The sequence below is a fragment of the Anser brachyrhynchus genome, assembly GCF_964034855.1.
Source record: "Anser brachyrhynchus genome assembly, chromosome: 12".
NCBI classification, from domain to species: domain Eukaryota; kingdom Metazoa; phylum Chordata; class Aves; order Anseriformes; family Anatidae; genus Anser; species Anser brachyrhynchus.
The window spans coordinates 13,385,852-13,404,917 of record NC_137707.1 but is presented as its reverse complement, the minus strand read 5'-3'; the positions used below and the strand labels follow the sequence as shown (position 1 = coordinate 13,404,917).

General features: G+C 47.7%; 1 protein-coding gene across 6 annotated transcripts in view; it reads left to right on the top strand.

The window, feature by feature from the left end:
* The window catches only part of RFWD3 (ring finger and WD repeat domain 3), a 30,035-nt gene extending 11,657 nt beyond the window's left edge, over positions 1-18,378 (top strand). For 5 of the 6 annotated variants that reach the window (XM_080552020.1, XM_080552023.1, XM_080552022.1 and 2 more), the window contains exons 5-15: positions 565-653; positions 752-949; positions 3,095-3,186; positions 5,348-5,462; positions 10,279-10,507; positions 11,710-11,860; positions 13,911-14,087; positions 14,969-15,183; positions 15,436-15,653; positions 16,689-16,808; positions 17,039-18,378. In XM_080552020.1, coding sequence (XP_080408146.1) covers positions 565-653; positions 752-949; positions 3,095-3,186; positions 5,348-5,462; positions 10,279-10,507; positions 11,710-11,860; positions 13,911-14,087; positions 14,969-15,183; positions 15,436-15,653; positions 16,689-16,808; positions 17,039-17,260 — 1,826 coding nt within the window. In that variant the 3' untranslated portion in view covers positions 17,261-18,378. Of the gene's footprint in view, positions 1-564; positions 654-751; positions 950-3,094; positions 3,187-5,347; positions 5,463-10,278; positions 10,508-11,709; positions 11,861-13,910; positions 14,088-14,968; positions 15,184-15,435; positions 15,654-16,688 lie in introns of all 6 variants that reach the window. The other variant, XM_080552025.1, reaches the window with a different exon arrangement.
* Positions 18,379-19,066: the final 688 nt, after the last annotated feature.

The following is a 19,066-nucleotide window of genomic DNA, read 5'->3' as shown; positions in this document are numbered from 1 at the left end:
GGCTCACAGGCGCAGCACAAAAACCACATGGCCTAGCAGAGCTGATAGTTGGGTAACCACTGGCTAGAAAGCTGCTCGAGTCAGGGTGAACGGGCAAGCAGCATGTGGGAAATGCTTCTGGCATGTGAAATGTGCACGCTTGGAACCCTTGGCAAAAGAACTTGCGTGTATGGGTGTCTGTGGGCACGGTGGCGCAGGGCTGTAACCTGACAGCAGCCCAGCTGTGGGCCTGTGTGCAGGTGTGTTGGCTTCCAGCAGGTCAGAGAAGTCCTGGTAACAGTGGCTGTCTTCAAAGGACCTCTCTTTTGTCACTGATTGTGCTGGAATTCTGCATCTTTCTAGGAAAAAAAGGCGGAAAGTTCTTCAGCACTGCAGTTGGTTAAGAGAGTGGCATGCAGGCAAACTGCCTGGCCTTCCCTACCCACGTTGTTGATCCAAAGCTTTGTGCCTCACCTGTGCCATTGTTGCACTGCTGGCCTCGACTCCCCGATGATTATGGATCAAGTCAAGGAGAACCCCTCTCCCTCGATACATAGCAGTTTATTGAAGCGTTGCTTTTCTTAGTTTCCAGTCAGGCCCAAGCAGAGCTGCCTCAAGCTTCTGCAGGACATGGAAGTTACGAAGAGGAAGGGGCTGAAGTCCAGCAAAAGCAGGTAAGGTGACTTAAGTGCTCTTGGAGATGGATTAAATATGGTAAATGCTGCGTTTGCCTAAACAAAAGCCTGTATATTATTATTTTTTAAAATCTTAGAGAACTCCACTAAAGCAGCCGGAGCCGTCGGTTCCCGTTGCCCCGCAGGAGGAAGAGGAGGGGGATACCTGTGCCATCTGTTTTGAGCAGTGGACCAACGCTGGGGACCACCGCCTGTCGGCGCTGCGCTGCGGGCACCTCTTTGGCTACACCTGCATTGAGAGGTGGCTCAGGGGGCAGGCGGGGAAGTGCCCCCAGGTAAAACTCAGGGCGGTTTTGTGCACCGAGGGGGGCGCGGTCACTGTAACAGCTACAGCTGCTTGCTGCATAAAGAATCTGACGCTGCCCGCTGTCAGAAATAACAAAAATCACAATTATTTGGATGCAGGTAGCCCAGGCACAGCTAGCAGTGCTTCAAGGGGAGGATTCCAGTGTGGATTTTCTCCCCTGAAGTAGAGCGTTTGTGACTTGCAGACTCGGAAGTTTGCTCGTCCAAGTGCTAAGCCTGTAATTGGTTTCAGAACGCTGCGCTGCGCTCCTGGAGTGCGGGAATGGCAGACCAATTCCTAGAAGCAGTTAATTAAGCATAAAGAATGCGTTATCGGACTAGAAATCTGTTGGAGAAACATTTTCAATCAGTTAGCCACCTGTTCTGAACTGCATCTGCTTTGGCAGCCTAAGGGTCAGGTTGTTCAGGCAGCTTTCTCAGAGTGGACTGAGAAATACCCCGCACCCTGTAACAACCAGTTGCAAGTGGTAGATCTGCTTGTAAGGTGCTTCTTTGCCTTTTGTTTCCGTGGGTAATATGGATTTCTCTGATTAGGTCTGTGCCTTCCTGTGATGTACTCCCATTCCGAATTCCTTTTCTCCAGAAAGGAATGTTGACAAAAAAACAGGTCAAAGAGTAGCTCGTAAATGGGATTCGGTTCCTCTGCTTTCTCACTCAGCGGCTGGAAGCCCACGGTTTCATTGGCTTTGTCATTTTCAGAGTTTCCGTAGTTTTGCTTGACTTTGTGCAGGATTCCCCCTCCCAACAAGAAGCTTGCTGTTGATTGGCGCTGTGATTAAACCTAAAGACCCGCTGTTGCCATGGCAGAGGCCCAAACCTAATTTTTCTGCGTAAGCTGTTCTTCTGCTCTATGCCCAGACAAAATTCTCAGAGACCTTTGTGGCATCTCTGCTCTTTAGAATCCTGTCTGCTTTCTTGCTGAGCCCTGACAATTTGCAAGGGATGCTCGCTACCTTTCCCAGTAATTACATCACTGGAGGAAAATTTCCTGCAAGAACTTCCTGCTCTGGAGACAACCTTGCAGCGAAATCATCTTCCCTTTGTTTTCCGTCGCCGTGCTTTGCGACGGGGCCTTCTCTAATTGAATAGCACAGGGCTGCTGTGCGTGTTGTTCTGTGTACTAAGTGGCTTGAGTGCAAGATCCTGTGAAATTGCAGTGTGCCAGGCCCTGCCAGTGACAGCTGTTGGCTGCCGGGAAAGCTGTCTTAGCCACTTACTGCTCTGCAAAGCAGTTTTCTGAGGTGTGGGGGGAGCTGCCTGATCTGAAGCTGTTGCCCATGGTATCTTCATGCTGCTAAATAATAGAGAAGTCTGCAATTTAAGCGCATATAGTAATTTACCTCTTGGCGGAGTTCACTTGATCTCAGCGCTCGCTGCCTCTTTTCTGATCAGTGAAGTGTGTTTGCAAAGCAGGAAGCTCGCAGATGCTGTCATTTCTTAGAGTCCCAACCCAGGGAGGTGCGGCGCCTGCTTTGTAAGGAGGATGTGAAGTATGAAGTCCCCACTCATTTTGGGCAGGTGCACGAAATTACTGCAGTATCTGATTCCCCTGGTATCTCTGAAATCAGTGGGATGTTGGTGTTCGATACTGCTACGGGAATGCTTTTGTGGATTCGGACCTACAGGATTTGATCAGAGGAATATAATACGTAGTTAATATTGTTGGGAGTAGACTCAGGGTGCCCAAATTTAGCCTGCGGTACAAGTAGCCAGTCTTTGTGCTTTCAAAGCAGAAGTTGGACTGCTGTGTTGCTCTGGATCTTTTCCTCTGCTTCGTTGTAATTTTTCCCCCCCCCGTGGATCTTACCTGACCACGCTGTGTTTCTGGTGTGTTAGCAAAACAAATTTAGTAGGAACCAAGGAGATGCATTTTTAAAGGTGCAATAGAGCCTAGGACCTAAACTGTTGTAGCCCCTATCAGAGCTGCAGTTGATGAGGGAGTGTCTTGCAAACATGCTGTGCTCTATCTGACCTGGGGATTTGTTTTTATAAGTCGACACCCCCTCCCCTCAAAACCCGAAGGATTGTTCAGAGTACTGCCTAGCAAGCTGTAGGGACGCACAGTTTGGGTGGTGATGTTCTTGTAGGCGAACTGCTGTTGTCTTTCATTTCAGTGCAATAAGAAGGCGAAACGCTCTGACATTGTGGTGCTGTACGCCCGTACTCTGAAAGCGCTGGACACCAGTGAGCAGGAACGCATGAAGAGGTACGGAGGCTCCACCTAAACACACGGCCTCGCTGGTTGCGTGTCAAGGAAAGCTGCAGCCTGGCTTTTACTTTATGCTTTAATTTCCTGTGTTTAAATTCCCGCATTCCCTTGGGGATCGTTGTCCTAACAAATGACATCTTGCTACGTTTTGCCTGCCTTACCTGTAAGGAGAAATTTCTTTTGGAGCAGGAATCCCGAGTTTGTGCTTCGTAGCGCTGAAGTTGCTAAAGCTGTCTTGTGCTGTTTCCTGAAATGTCACCACGGGAGAACACGCAGAGTTGTTGCCAAAAAGCTGTATATTGCTAATTCATCATTAGATGAGAAAAGCGTAATTAGAAATGCAAAGAGGGAGAATAACTGACCTTTTCTGTCATCTTTTCTGCATGCATTAAACAGAGTATCTCTCATATGAATCACTTTCCATCTTGCTTTGTCAAACTCTTCATGTAGCTTTGCTTACAAAAGGTCAGCAAGCATTACTGGGACTCTACTCCCCCTTCCAACTTCAATGCAGATTTTTTTTTTTTTGAAAAAGGGAACAGTGGGTAGGAAAATGGGCGCTAATTTCTTTTCACTAAGATGCTGTCACAGATACTGTTCTGAAATTAAAAGGCTGCAGACTTCTGAGTTCTCCTGAATCTTGAAGTGAATAGAATTTAATTGGGTTCTCCATAACGTGTTCCTAAGCATATTGCTGTTCTTCCAACACGGTCTTTCAACAGAAACTCCTCCCAAACCCTTCTGATTAATAATTACTAGGATAGTGAGGTAACTGTCACAAGGGGAAAGTAGCTGTTCTGTCCAGATTGTCACTGCCTGACGGTGTTTGAACTGTACCTCTAGAAGGGTCACACTTTTTTACTGGATAGACACTGCAAAACAATCCATACATAAGGTGTTTTTTTGTTTTTTTTCCAAAAGCACAGCAGCATTTGGGTGCTTAAATCTCATTGTTTCTTGGGTAGAGGCAGCTGTCTGACTGCTGCTTTTGTGTCTCAGAATCCTGCGGCAGCAATTCCCCACGTGCCATACATCAATCCCCTGCCTCCTGGCTTTGTGGGCAGGCAGACAGCGGTGACTGCCCGTCCGTCCTGTTAAGCTGCTGGCAGTGGCTGCCTCGTGGCACGTAGCCACGAGCAGAGGACAAATGGGAACACTGATACATCAATATTGTTTGTGCATAGCCTTGAGTTGGGTATAAGCTCATGGGTTTCGTTCTTCACATTCAGAAACGCCAGCCTTCAGGCTCTGGGTGCTTGTGTAAGGAATGTTTCCGATGGCTAAATATGGAGTTTCACCCGTTTCTTATGCAACAAAAAAAATAACGTGATAGGGCTATAGGGAAAGAACAGAACTCTGTGCTGGGTAAACATGCAAGGCTGTGTTTTAAGGTTACATAGGCAAGCTAGATCTGTCTGCACCCGAATTACTGAAATAACCAGACTATTGCAGCTTCTGAGGCACAGGATGCAGTGTTCACTTTACAGACCAAATATGCAAATAACGTTAAGGAATGTTGGTGGTTTTTTCCCCTCCTTAACCACTCATTCATATGTAAAGTACTTAGGAAAGCAAAATTGAAACATGTTACCAAAACTGCTGCTGTTGAACTGTGTGTATGCACTTCTAGGCTCAAGGTGAGGTAGTAAGTACGGCTCTTAGGGGCTTCACAGAGAATTTATCTGTGTCTGTTTAGTTCTGATACAGCAGTATTTTCCTGAAATGCAAAATCAGTTGCTCGTAGTAGAAAGAAGCCTAACGGTCTCGCTGTGTTGTGGCTCGCTGCATTACTGACATGATGGATTACGTGGATGTTGATGGTATAGAATTTGCTAAGCTGTTTCGGGGGGTGGAGCAGGAAACAACTGATTACTTTCTCTACTTTCCTTCACTAAATTAGCACATTTGGAGAGGGTGAGGAGAAAGGCTGTTCTGTCGATGGAACAATAATTGTGTGAGTCATTCAGTGCAGTTGCATAACTGAGAACATCTTGAGGTGAACGGACTGGGTGAATGTGGTACCAGACTTTTGTTGCTTTTATATTTACCCAAGCAGGACCTGTGTTGGAACAAAGTTTGGGGGTAGGAGACGACAGCACGGAGGCATCCTAGACAATTCCTAGTCCTAAGGGTTGCATTTCCTCTGTTTTCCATCCAGCTCTATAGAAAAGGAGCAGATGTTGCGAAGACGGGCCGAGCTGGAGTCTGCACAGAGCCGTCTCCAGTTGCAGGTTTTGACAGACGAATGCAGCAAGCTCCGCAGGCAAGTTCAGGTGAGTCCAACACCTCCGATACACAGCAGACTCCCTTTCTCTTCAGCTTTCTCTCCCCTGCTCCCTCAGAGGAGAGAAAGCAGGCTTCCAATTTTAATAAGCAGCAAGATCTAGTCAACTCAACTGGTGAATCATTGGGAGTATCCTAAACATCCCAGGTGAGCATATTCATGTACACGACCTAACACTGACTTGCTTCTAAGACTGGAAGTTGCACGTACAGCTTAACAGGAGGCGCTTTGGGCTGCTGATGTTGCAGGTTGCTCAGGTTTTGTGGTGGCTGGCAAGGTCTGGTAATACAGTGCCAAATGCGTTCCCCTTATCTTTCTCTAACTGTACCAAAATGAGCTTTGAAAATCTCTTGGATGATGTATTTTCACTAGATAGTCGAGTTTTTGAAAAATAGTTTGTGAGGAAGTATGTTTGTGGCCATTTACAAAAACAAAACAAAAAAACACTAAATTTCTTGTGAAGATCAGTCAATGTTTAGCTGGAGCACCTTCTGGTGCCATGAGCTTGTCATTAGGGTAGGCTGGGGCTGAACAGCTGCGAAGAAGCGCCTCTGTCCCCTTAGAATAGAGATTACTGAAAGTAAATGACTGGTTGCTAAACAGCCTCTTCCTTTCTGGCTCATGCAACACCGTGATGTTTTGTAATCTGTCACGGCTGCTTTTACAGGATTGTAAAACTGTGGACTTCGCTGGTACTTCCCAGTTGTGAATTATCTTGCATATTCCACCAGTTCTAGGTTTTCCAGTAGCCTCTTTCACAACCGATTTGCTACTTTTTTTTGTTGTTGTATGAAGTAGATGATAAATTTGTCTAATTTTGTACTGTTTCGTTTCTTCTGTGCTTTCCTCTACTTCCGGATTTTCTTATAGCCTTAGCTATTTACATCTTACATTAAGAAACATCCCCTTTTCTCAATTTTTCCCATGTGATGTAACACAAAGCTTTATAAATTATAGCTTCGTGCAGGAATTCAGGCAGGTATGATCACCAGAGCGAATGAGAAGGTTGGCCCACTATAAAATTTGGTTTAAGAACAATGCAAATAAGATAAAACTGCAGGTCCATAGCATCTTCCTGCTGTTCTTTTGGTGTTCAATGATAGAGAATCCAGTCTAATTGAACTGAAGTTGCACGTTATAAAGATTAAGTACCCTGTGTTCTTAAGCTCTGGTTCAGTATTTATACTGCATTCATCACTGTCCTGTAGTGCTTGATGTGAATGCTGGAAGCAATTTCAAGGTACTTGTCTATACTGTGAATGAACTGGAAGTTTAAAAAACAAAGCAAAAACAATTTGCTGGGGAGCCATAAATCAGTAGGAAGTCTAGAGTAAGTTGCTAAACCATTGGTTTATATTCTGAGGTTATGCCTAACCAGTTCCTTATTTTCTGAGAGGTTGTCTAGTAAAGCAACTGCCTGCAGAGAGTCATTTAGACAGGACGGGATCCCTGGAGGCTTCTAGTCCAACCCTAGCTGAGGAACTTCAGCATGGCATTAGGTTGCTTAGGGCAAAGGCCCATCGGGTTTGTAGTGGCCACAAGTAGGCTGCAAAACCTCTCTGGGCAATGCGCTGCCTGGCTGTCCTCAGTGAGAGCTTCTTTCCCTAGCATCTAATAAAGAACTTAGCTTGTCGTGTCTTAAGTTTGCTGCCCTTCTGCTTTCAGCAAGCAGCGTTACTCGTCGTACAAGGAACTGTGTTTAATTGGTATAGAAAGGTTTAAGGCACCACGGAAAGCGGTGCTGTGGGATTACAAAAGAAGTCTGTGAAATACCTGTACATCCAGAGGCTGAATGTGGAAAAGTTCAGCTGCACAGAACTGGGAGAGCTATGCTCATTTGTTGCATACAAATCTTGGTGTCTTAAGTCTTACAGAAAGCACGGGCCACCAGTTTCCCCCAAAAAAGCTGTTGTGTGAGCCCTTTTCTGTCATTAATGCACCTGAGAGCTGGGTCATCCTTTGTCATGTCTCTTGCTATGACCCTTTTTCAGATTTGTGTGCTTTTTCCCCTTCTCTGCTCCACTAGGGTCATGAAGATAAGCTTGCTTCAGCTTTGTTATTGAAGTATTTAAGATGAATGAGGCTAGAAAAGGGATATCTCTTTGTCTTTATCTATATCGAAATACGAGTAAAGCAACTTGCAGTTGCATGGAGACAGGGTAACTAGCCAAAACTGGGAAAAAGCACAGCACACGCGGCGAGTTCACATGCAGAAACAACACTGGGGAGAGCTCTGTGCTGTGTGGTGGGCAAAGGCTTTTAATATTTTGGGAACAGTGCTGCTGAAGCCATGCTTTTGCCTGAAGTTATTCCCCTGTGAGCACAAGGATCCAGGGAACCAGACGTGAACCGCTGCTGTACGCTTCCCAAATCTGCCACGGTTTTCAGTGTAAGTTCTCTATGCTGCAGAGCAACCGAAAGGAATTGGATGTCAAGGCAGCAATAAAAATGCAAACCTAATAACTTTAGAAAAATGTTAGGGTAATTGTTATATTTCATTTTAAAAAAATCTTTCACCTTTGTGATCTTTGTTCACCTGCAATGGGTGTCGGAAGATCTATGGGCAGTAAGAAAAGCTGGCGTTTCCTTCGGCTGCTGCTTGCAGTGAGGCCAATTAAAATGCTGTTTGCAGCCTCCCTTGGTTCAGGTTCAGAGCCTGCAGTGCTGCGCTGCAGCTGGAGGTTGTAGGGTCACGCGTTTATCTCTATTAAATGCAAGGCTGAGGCTGTAGTGCAGGATGGCAGGCGTGACTTCCCTGAGAGGTCTGTGGGAGCGCGGCCAGAGGGTGGCTGTCATCTGATAACTGCCTTTGTCTGTAAGCTTTGGGTCAGCTGCTGCCACCGTAACCCAATCCGCGACAGAAAACTGGCTGTAGCTGGCTGTTTTCTTTCTCGTTCTGTCCTCTCCCGTTTCTGCTTCTCATGCATACTCCTCAGGAGGAACTTGGCTGTCTCTTCCCTTCCTTCCCTGAATGTTCACTCAACACTAAGCGGCACTAAGTTGGGATCTAGGAAGCAGTCGTGGTGGGTGCGCAGGGATGAGCATGTCCTCCAGGCCCTCAGGCAACAGCAGGGGCCAGGAGAAGTCTTCAGAGCATTCCAGAGGAAGGCATCAGCTTATGCTGCCAAAAGTGTCCTTTTGAGCACAGTCAGCAGGGTTTGGTCTCTGGTGCAAGGCTTCTAGTCACCTCAGTGATGTGTCTCCAGTAAGACTTCCTGGTTCTGCTGGCCCTGTCCGTTGTGTTTAGATGCTGTACTGACAGTTTTTAACTGCCTGCCTTAATGAATATCTCATGTAAAAGTGTAAGTGTGGAGTGCAGGTGACAAGGAGAGTTTTACAAACTCCCCAAAGCAACAAATAATTTTAATCTCTTCTCATGCTCAGTGGCAGCGGCACCCTCCTGCCTTTGAGAAATAGAGCTTATTAATTTTTTGGTTATAAGTTGCTTTCTTGGAAGTTCCTTGTGTTTTCACTGCTTGCTTACTCCAAGCCTGAAGCTACAGAAGTTTCTACTGTAAGCGTCCTGGCACCCCCTGTACCTCTGCTTCCTCCCCACATTTTGTCTTTGCTTGTTTTAACGGGATCTTCTTGAGTCTTCAAGTTCTTTTTTTTTTTTTTTCTTTATTCCCTCAGAGAATTTGGAAGCCATTTGATGCAAGACAGATCAGACCTCCGGAAAATACCAGAGTTGCTCTCCTCTTGAGCCGTTTTCCAAAGTTGTAGGGCTTGATGACAACTGTTGACGCAGAGCTTGATCTCTGGTCTTCCCTCTCTGAGATTCGTTGCCTTTGCTTTGGTGTGAGTTAAGTGGTGGTGGCTGGTTCAATACTGAAGCTAGCTCGCAACCTACTAATACGCTCAGAATATCACTCTCGTGGCCCTTAATCGTTTAAAAATTATGGAGTATTTGAAGCATAATCTATGTTGCTCAGACAACAGAAAGCAAGTAGCAATTTTCTCTGTGTGTGTGTATACGCTCCCTGTGATGCCCTGGGGTACCGCACTGCCTGGCGTTTGCCCTTGGAGCACACCCACTTGGTCAGGACGCTTTCTGGGGACGTTGTCTTTGACTGTGACTCAAATTCACCAAAAAGTGCTGCTCCTCACACTGCCACTTCAGCCTGCAGATCTCTGAGGAAGGAGGAACTCTAGGAAAACCTTGTTTGTTGCTGATGCTCTGGTGGAAGCTGTCCCTGGCAAGGGCTCTGCCGAGCATCCTTGAGCATGCTTCAGCTGAGGGAGAGGGGGGAGGAAGCAGAAAACGAGGCTGGAGCCCTTGAGAGTTGTTGTTCCTGGAATCTGCCGGCCAGGGTTTACAAGAACAGGGTCATCCTCATTAAATAGAGGGTGTTGCAGGAAACAAGTCAGTCTGCGTTGAAACTAGGGCCTTTGGGGTGGGGGGAGGTATTCTGGAAATTCTGGAAAATGCTTCTAATTGACTGTCTCTTGCGGTTGAGCGGCATGTAATACTTGGCAGCTCGTTCTCTTCTAAACAGCATTGATCTGGTAATAATTGTTATTGGCTTTTATCTGCTGCCCAAGAGCCCTCTCTTCCATGGGGTCTAATACATACAGTAACGGACTTGGAGAAGATTCTACCAGTGCTTGCAGAGCCTGCTGAGTGCTTTTGTTGTTCTCGCAGACAGGGGACTTGGAAATCCAGCGCTTCAGGGACAGTGTGGAAGTGGAGCTGCCTGTATCCTCCCTCCTTGTCTGAGAACAAGCACCCCCGGAGCACCTGGAACGGGTGGCACAGGATCTCCAGGGGAGTACTAAAGCTCTTTGAGGTCTTTTTGTCTTTGCAGGAGCTGAAGGCTCTGGTGGCCCAGCACAACACGAGTGCTTCTCAGCAACCTGGCGGCTTCCGCACCGGCTTCCCAGGTGGCCTCCCCTCCAGCCAAAGCCAGCGCAAGTACCACTTGGAAAAGGTCTTCGTGGTGTCTCAGGCGGGGAACTGCAGAGTGATGGCATACTGTGACTCGCTGGGCTGTCTCGTGGTATCGCAGCCTTCTCCACAGTCTACTTTTATTCCTGGTAAATAAGCAAGTCGAGATCTGGTGCTTGTAGGTGATATTTGGAGGCTCGCAGAAGTGAAACGTGTTTTCTGCTTGCTCCTTCCTCTGGCTTGACCTTTCCACGTGCCTTGTAAGCTGGGGACACTCCTAAGATTCCCCCGGTTCATCTCTCTCTGCTTCGGTAGCCTCTGCCTAGTGAGGCGACTTGTCTCTCCCCTCACTTCTCCAGCGGGATCCTAGCAGAGGATCTCAGGCTCTTCTGCTCAAGTGCCACATCTGCAGGAAGGTGACAGGCGTGTGCGATGCTCCTGGCAAAGGGGAGTGAGACAGCGAGAGGTCAGCACGCAAGGGCCAGCAGAGAAGCTTCCAGCGCTTGAGTGAGAAACATTGCTCCCCACTCAGTAGGTGGATTAATCCACGTGCAGCTGGTCTGTCAACAGACTTCAAAAAAAAAAAAAAAGACTTTTAATACGAGTGCTGGAGCCCTGTCTCCCAGTGGGGGAGTAGGAAGCCGAGGAGTCATGGGCAGCCCTGTTCCCGTCTCGTTACGGCCAGGGGCAAGCGAGCTGACGGCTGGGCCTGCGCCAGCTTCCTGTTACAATGAAGATGTGGCATTAGGAGTCTGAGAGACTTTATTTGCAAAGCACTTTCATGCTTTCTGGATGATGAAACTTACTTTATTTGGTTAATGGCTTAGAGATTAATGTGCCTTATCTACAGGCCTAACAGAATTGTTTTCTGCGTTCGGCTGGCCTTAGTTTTTCTGCGTTTTGGAGCTGAGGAATTCCTCTCTGTATGGAGGCTTTGTGGCATGTAGGTTAAGTTCACCTGTAACTATTCTTTGCAGTGACACTCGTTCTCTTAAATTGCCCTGTAATTCTGCTGTGCGTGCTTCCAGCTAGGCTAGAATGTCTTTGAAGAAACCGGCTAAAGAGCAGCAGGCCCTTCTGGCAAGAACTCTTACACTGAGTTTGCTTTTGCTGGCTTGGGTCCTGAAGGATTTCGCACTATTGCCATTCGAACTAAAGAAGGATTTCTGGCAACTCTTATCCAGAACAGCAAAAAACTTCAAAACCTGTGGTAGGATGAATGTGTCAGTACAGAAATTGTAGTTTGGATGTGGAATTGCCACTTCTAGGCTCCTTGGCAGTGGCCGGTCAGTGGTCTGCCTTACACATATGTCTGCTTCGTGATAACCTGCTTGGTTTGTCTCCCTGACAGGCTGTGGTGTTAAGATGGTGAGCGTGGCCAACCTGAAGAGCAGTCAGTACATCCCTATCCACAGCAAACAGATTCGGGGGCTGGCTTTCGGCGGTCGTGCGGACGGCTTGCTGCTCTCTGCCGCTCTGGACAACACTCTCAAACTGACCAGGTGAGCCCTGCCGGGGAGAGCGGCGTTTCCCAGCTGAGTTCTGCTCTGTGCAGAACTGCATTTGGTTCTCTCTCACCTTAAGTGTGTCTTGTAGTGCTTGCTGTTCTGCGTTCCAAAAGGTGCTGGTAAGATGAGGTCGGTGTGTCCGCGTATCCTTCCTGATGCGGGAACTGACAGAGGGGAAGACTTGTTTGCATTCAGGTCTTTTAGGTGGAGATATTCTGGAGCTACCTGTCCAATACCTTCCCTGGGTAGATTTTGGTGGAAAACGAGTCATTCAGCAGAGATTGGCCTAGTTCTGTTGAGAACAAGTGCAGTGTAAAGTATAGATGTGAAATTTACTGTTCGCTTGGTTTTCTGTTCCTGCACTGAGCTAGCAGAGACTTCAAGCAGCAGGTTGGAAGCTAATTATGCAGAGGCTGAGAGAGAAATTGCTTCAGTCCTGGTGGAGTTCTCAGCATATGAGTGTTTTCTTGCTACTCTGTGCTGCCCTTCAGGTGTAAGCTGCTTCACAAGCTGGCTGGCTGGTTGGTCTCACCGAGTTCAAGTAACATCTTTATGCATGTCTGTCAGAATAGGGTTAGACAGGGTGTGTCATATGACTGAGTTCTTTCCCCTGTGTGAAATAATGAGGAGAACTTAACACTATAACAAAAATGTGAAGAATGCTTGCTTTCTGTTCCCAGTACCACGTTGCAATGCTTGTTAGACTAGTAAAAAGTAAACAACCTGCCTGTCTCTGATGCTAAAGCCAGCAGTCAGGCTACCAGCCTCCTCAGTTGGAATTCTTTTCATGGTTTAATCTGCAGAGGCTTTGTGTCAGAGAACCTGCTCAGACACTTGACTCCCACATCTGTCTCTCACTGCCTGATTGGCTGCATGGGAACCTGTGATCCTCTTGCCTTTGTGCTCAATCCCAGTACGTGTTGCAGTTAAGTGCTTGCTTCAGCAGCATCTTCAGTCATCTGCCGGTCCCTGCCTGAAAGAAGAGCCCCCCTTTGGTCATCTGTCTTCTGTAGTTACTGATTTCCTAGTCATCCTACCAAAAGGAGTCATCCACGATGTCATTGTCTCTTGTGCTTGCTTGCGAGTGTTTAAAAATAACACCAAAGCTCTGGCGTTGGTGGGTTTGGTTTCTTGTCGGTTTGTTTCTGACTTTTAACTAGCTGCTGTTCTAAGACAAAACTCCCTGTCAGTTTTTACCAGCCAGGTTTGTCTTTGTGGTCGTTCCCCTTATACTTACCTGGGAGAAATGACTTCTCCGGAGTTCTGCACGTAATTGGCTTCCCCAAGGAAAAACCTGTGTGCTTTAAAGGATACCCAGAGTTACTGCAATGTGTGTTCTCTTCTCTCCCTTGCTAGACTCAGTGTGCTGAGCATGCATTGACAATACCACCCTTGGCAAATACGTTCTAATCTGACATAACTTTGTCTGCTCTTCTGGGTTGTTCCCCTCCATGTATTCTCTTCAGCCTTCCACAAAGGAAGAGTTCCTTGAGTTTCTAAAGAATTAACGCTATAAATGTGCTTTTTACAGTCTTTACCCCACTTGCTCTCACTCTTGTTTTAAGCTGGTTTCTTTTGAGGCATAAGTATTGTCCCTCTCATGTAAAAAGAGGGAAATGATTAATGAGACGTAATCTGAAGAGGTGAGAGCTGTGATGTCAGGAATATGCAGTATTACGGGATTACACTAGAGTGGTTTCTCTAATTGTTTCCAGGAAAAGTAACTTAAATTTCTTTTTCCAGTAAGGCAGCTGAGACCCTGCTCTGAGGCTTCCTTCCCCAGTCTCTGAAGATCAATCTGGAAAAGGGAGCCTTGGCCTGGAAGAATTGTAAATTACTTCACAAACAATATCAAAGCGATTATTCTGTCTAGGTTTTCCAGATTCGCATATGGAGTACAGGAAGAATTAATTCAGAATTCAATCTAAGGAAATCTAAGGCTTCTTTCTAAAGACTTAAAAGCTAGATTTGTTGCCTTAATTATGCTACTTTCTTATGCGTAGATGCTCGTGCAAAGGGCCAACATTTTGGTTTTCTCTTGCAGCTTGGCAACAAACACTGTGGTACAGACATACCATACTGGCCGTCCTGTCTGGAGCTGCTGCTGGTGTCTTGATGACACAAATTACATCTATGCTGGGTTGGTCAACGGCTCCATCATGATCTATGATTTGAGAGACACTAACTCCCACGTCCAGGAACTGGTCCCTCAGAAGTCCAGGTAAGGCATAAGGATTTGCTGCTCCTCAACTTTACTAATATGTGGGAAGCTAAACTCAGCTTCCTCCACAAATCATACAGCAATTGTAATCATCTAAACTGTTTTATGTGAATCTGTTGCTCAAAAATTCAGACTTCTCACAGATGTGAGAAGCCTCCCATAAGCTTGCACGGTACGTGCATAACTTGGTAGGGTTCCCTGGCCACTGCGTCTTGTTAAAGCATGCAGCAGTCAGAAACGGACCCAGCACTCCTACAACTAAGTAGTAGAACTGGCTCGGTTTTGGAGCTGGGTTTAGCGTTTAATGTAGAAAAGCACAAATTACAGAGAGGTGTAAGGCCCTGGTGCTTCCATCTCTTCTACTGGGAATCAAGTGGTGGTTTAAAAGGGTGTACTGGAGGGATTTCCTGTGAGCTGTGTGGACTTGCTTAGTGGGAAGACCAAAACAGGCTGGCTGGCCAAGGCAATCACAAGCTGAGAGATGAGACACAAGGCAGGCTGAGGTGGGTCTCTGGGCTACGTCAAGTTGCTTTTAAACACCCTGGGGGTGCTGCTTTCATCTCTCAGGACGGGACCTGCCCGTCAGTGAGGGAAGGCCCTTGCACAAGTAAGTTCTGTCCTGATGACTGCTGAACCCTGCTGCCCCCTGTCTGGGGTGTCAAAGCTGTGAATCTTTTTTCACAGCTGGTGTATGCTCTCTGATTCCCACTTAAAACATAAGACAGTGTTTTGCTGAACTTCATTTACCTTTGGCAAACCCACTGGGGCTCCATTTCGTAGCCTGTCTCAGGTCCTTCCTTTGTGGTAGCTCTGCAGCAGCAAGGCAGAACAGCAGCACGCCCACAGCTGGCAGCACTGACTCCTGCCAATCATGCTTTCAGGTGCCCCATGGTGTCGCTGTCTTACCTGCCCCGGATGGCCTCGGCCTCATTGCCTTATGGTGGGATACTAGCTGGGACCTTGGAAGGAGCCTGTTTTTGGGAACAGAAGGCTGGCAACTCCTACCGGCCTCATCACCTGCTGCTGGAACCAGGAGGATGCATTGATATTCAGACAGAGATCAGCACGCGGCACTGCCTCGCAACCTACAGGCCCAGTACGTAACGGTGTGAATCTACAGTGGGCTTTTTTTGTCGATGCTCTGCCCAGATACCTGAGTTTCTCAGTAACTTTGGGGTTGAGCACACTGTGAAAATGTAGAACCTGCCTTAGCTGTGTTAATGGGCATCTGCACATAGATAAAAGGGTGAGGGCAAAAGGAGGCAGCTGTGAGGTGGTTTGCTCATCTTCCTACAGTTAAGTTTGTCCACAAATAAATTTTTCAAAGGCCATCTCTTTATTTTTGCAGGTAAAAACAACCCGTGCGTGCGTTGTGTCATGATGGAACTGACCTGCAGCCCGCTGACAGAAGCCTCGGAAGACGTGGTGTGTTCTTCTAACCCGGTGCAGACTTTCAGTGCTGGGCCCACCTGCAAGCTGCTGACCAAGAATGCCATTTTTCAGAGCCCGGAGGAGGATGGCAGCATCTTTGTGTGCGCTGGCGATGAGGCATCTAATTCTGCCATGGTATTTTCTGTTCCTTTCAGTGGGGTGGAGGGTTTTATTGCAGTTCTTAGGGAAACCTTATCAGTCACAGCATCTGTGTGTTTTGGTAGGAATTGTTTTGTCATGAGCACTCCCCTGTGCAGGCTGGCGTGTTGTGCTTGCCTGTAGCCACTTTCTGATAGCGTGGGATGTTGGCCAACATCAGCCTGTGGTCCACATCCACCGGAAGGAACATAGGCAGCGAGCCCCTGGCGTTTCACAGGAAGGTAGTCGGGCATCTTGTCGCTGCCGAGCGCTAGGCACGACTGGAGAAACTGAGACGTGGTGGGACAGCAGTGCAGAAAGTGCTGTGAGGGGTGGACACAGACCTCTTAAGAAAGAGGGAGGGTGAGGAGAAGGGTTGTCCTTCCTGTGGTTAAGCAGCTGAGATGGAGAGCACGGACAGCAGGCTGCAGGAGAGCTGAGTTGGGATCAGAAGAGAGATATAGGGGTGGCATCATGGTGGGAGCCTGTTACCCAAGCAGACAAAGGCTTCCTCAAGGAACTTGAGGAAAGTCTGCAGATCGCAGGCTGTTTTTTAGGGATGTGTGAACGTCCCTAACACTTGTGGGAAGGGCACCACAAGAAGACACAGGCAATCCAGAAATGTTTCTGGAGAGTGTCAGGAACCTCTCCCTAACTGAAGTGCCAGATGAGGTAGTGCTTTCCTAAGTCTGCTCTTCAGCAAACAAGAAATAGTCGGATGTGACAATCGGCAGCAGCCTTGGCCACAGTGGAGCTCAAGATCCTGAAGGAAGCAAGGAAGGCGAATAGCAGAACACAGGCCGTTTGGAAGAGCCAGCTTTGGCTTATTCAGGGACTGGTAGGAATGATCCAGTAGAGGCAGTTCTTCAGGACAAGGATAGCCAGGAGCGGCACCCTTCCATGGACGACGTCCTCCAGACATGAGGGCTGTCCACACCGGGGTGGGGGGGGAGCAGTTCTCTTTGGGGAGAGAAGCTCTGGTTTGGGTGGGAGGGGAAAACCCTGCAGTCCTTGACCTTTTCTGTCGCACAGCTCTGGGATGCCGGCAGTGGCTCCTTGCTGCAGAAGCTGCAGGCTGACCTGCCCGTGCTGGACATCTGCCCCTTGGAGGTGAACCAAACCCACCTGCTGGCCACGCTCACCGAGAAGATGGTGAATATCTACAAGTGGCAGTGAGCGTGCTCCCTGCGGTGCCTGCCCCGGGGGCTTCCAGGCGAGCTGCTGCTGAACCCCACAGCAACAGCACAGTCCCGCGCTCAGCTGTCCTGCACGTGCTGCTCACAGGAGACGGGAGCTGCCACAGCACTTTTCTGGCAGTCGTCAGGAACTAGGACACGCAGGTGCCTGCGGCGGTTCCCTTCTTCCTCCATCTTCCTTTTTAGGTCTGTCGTTATTTCTTCTTTGGTCAATTTTCTTCAGTCAACCTGAGCAAGCTGCCTCAGCACAGCAATAATTCTTGGCCTGTCTTCAGTGTGTGTTGCTGCACTCTTCTCCAGTGTGAAGAGAGCGCAGGGATTTGTGCGTCTCTTCTACGAATCGACAAAATAAAAGGAACTGGAAGACCTGAGACTCCCACTGTACTTTCACATGGAGTCCTGCTGTGATTACTGGGTGATGAAAAGGCGGCAATATTGGCATCTCACTAGCGCTGCTGATACTTGGTGTAAAAGCGAGTTCGCTACTTCAGAGAACGTGCTCCCATGTTCTTTTTTTGACGGTCAAGGGCAAAGGCAGTTGGCAGTTCCTACTGAGGAGAGGCCCTGTGTCGTGGCCATGGAGAGAACGGGCTTGCAAAATCTGTGGAGAGCCAGGTTCTTTGTGGGTTGTGTTGTTTCTCTCCCCATAAGCATATATTTTGCACTGTAATTCCTGAATTCTACCCGTTTCCTTCCCCTTCTCTATTCCCCCTTCACCCACCGCCAACGTCCAAGCAAACTTGGGCAGTTTGGTTGTGGAAAATAGAAACTCTACTCCTGGAGACCTAAAGGTAAGGAGCAGGAGATAATTCTTGTGCTGCTGCCTGCTGCAGTTCACGGTGTCCTTCCTTGAAGACACTGATGCACTGAAACAGGCAGTAGTTCGGAAAAGATCGCTGACTTCCCCCCCTCCTCCTTGGCTTTGAGAAACATGGAAACTCAGGGATTTCATTAGCTTCCTTTCAGTGACCCTTTGCTGTCCTTAAATCCTAGCTGCCAGTCCCAGGCGGCGTCCGGCTGCCCCGGTACATGGGTGTGCTGCAGCGTCGCTGCTGTGAAGCCGAGCCAGCCCCGTAGTGCCTCGTGTGGGGCCGTGCATCGGGGTATGAGCCCTGGCCAGGTCCGGGGGATTCTTAGCACCTTTCCTGTAAATATGCTGCGGGCGTGAGAGTGCTCACTTCCAAGTCAGATCGTGAAACGGGACTTAGGTTTCATTTTGTGTAGGGAAAGCAGAACTGCAAGGATGTTGGAGAAGCCGCAAGACAAGTTTCTGTGCTGGAAACACGTCCCTAGGCACAGCTCTGCCTCTGGCTGAGGTAAGCAGCATCTGTCGTGGGCAGGCTGAGTGTGTTACCACTTAAACTGCCAGCACAGGTTGGTTTTCTGGAGCCTGGGATGTATGCAGGGTGAGCCCGTTTGTCGTACCTCTAACAAATGAGACAGATCTCTGCTCTACTTTGTATTTTCTGTACAATAGTCTTTCTATACTTTTATACACTGTAAAAATAAAGTGTTTTTCAAATATAGTTGGTGCTGCTGTATCTTAGAAATGCATCTTAGCAGTATGTGGTGTACTTTGTGAGTATGGAGGAGCGTCCCCATCGCAGGTAAGCCTTCTCATGCTTCGTACTGTTTCCACGCGGCACCGAGGTTCAGGCTGCAGTAAGGGTTGGCTGTTGGTGAAGGAAGAGTCCTGAACCACGCTTCTCTGATCAGGCCAGGGGAAGGAGAGGGCTGAACAGAACTGGGCTGCGTACCTGGGGCCTTTTAACTTGAAATAAACTCAGTGTGAGCCTTTTTGGCATTTTAACAATGGTCTTGAAAGAATAACGTTATGAGAAGGTCTCCGGTAACACCGGCTGAAACCAGGAGCACCAAGCGGTTCCCCACAACCATACTTGTTCTTGACTGTTTTGAGGCATTTATGCCCAGTCAGCTGTAGCCCTTAACTCTGACCAAAAAAAAAATGGAAATTTTTATATATATACAGGGAAGAAAGGAATTAAGACTGCCCAGCTTCTGCATTTCTAGGTAGCACTTGTTCTCTATTTTTAATACGGCCCTGCAGGAGTAAGAGAACTTAATTTCTATTAAAATAGTAAATGAATGGAAGATACTTTCATGTTCTCTGTTTTCAAATCTAGAGTTTGAGAGATTTTTTTTCAAAGATTTTTAGATGTGAAGAGCCTTGTATGTTGTCCGAGTCACAGATTT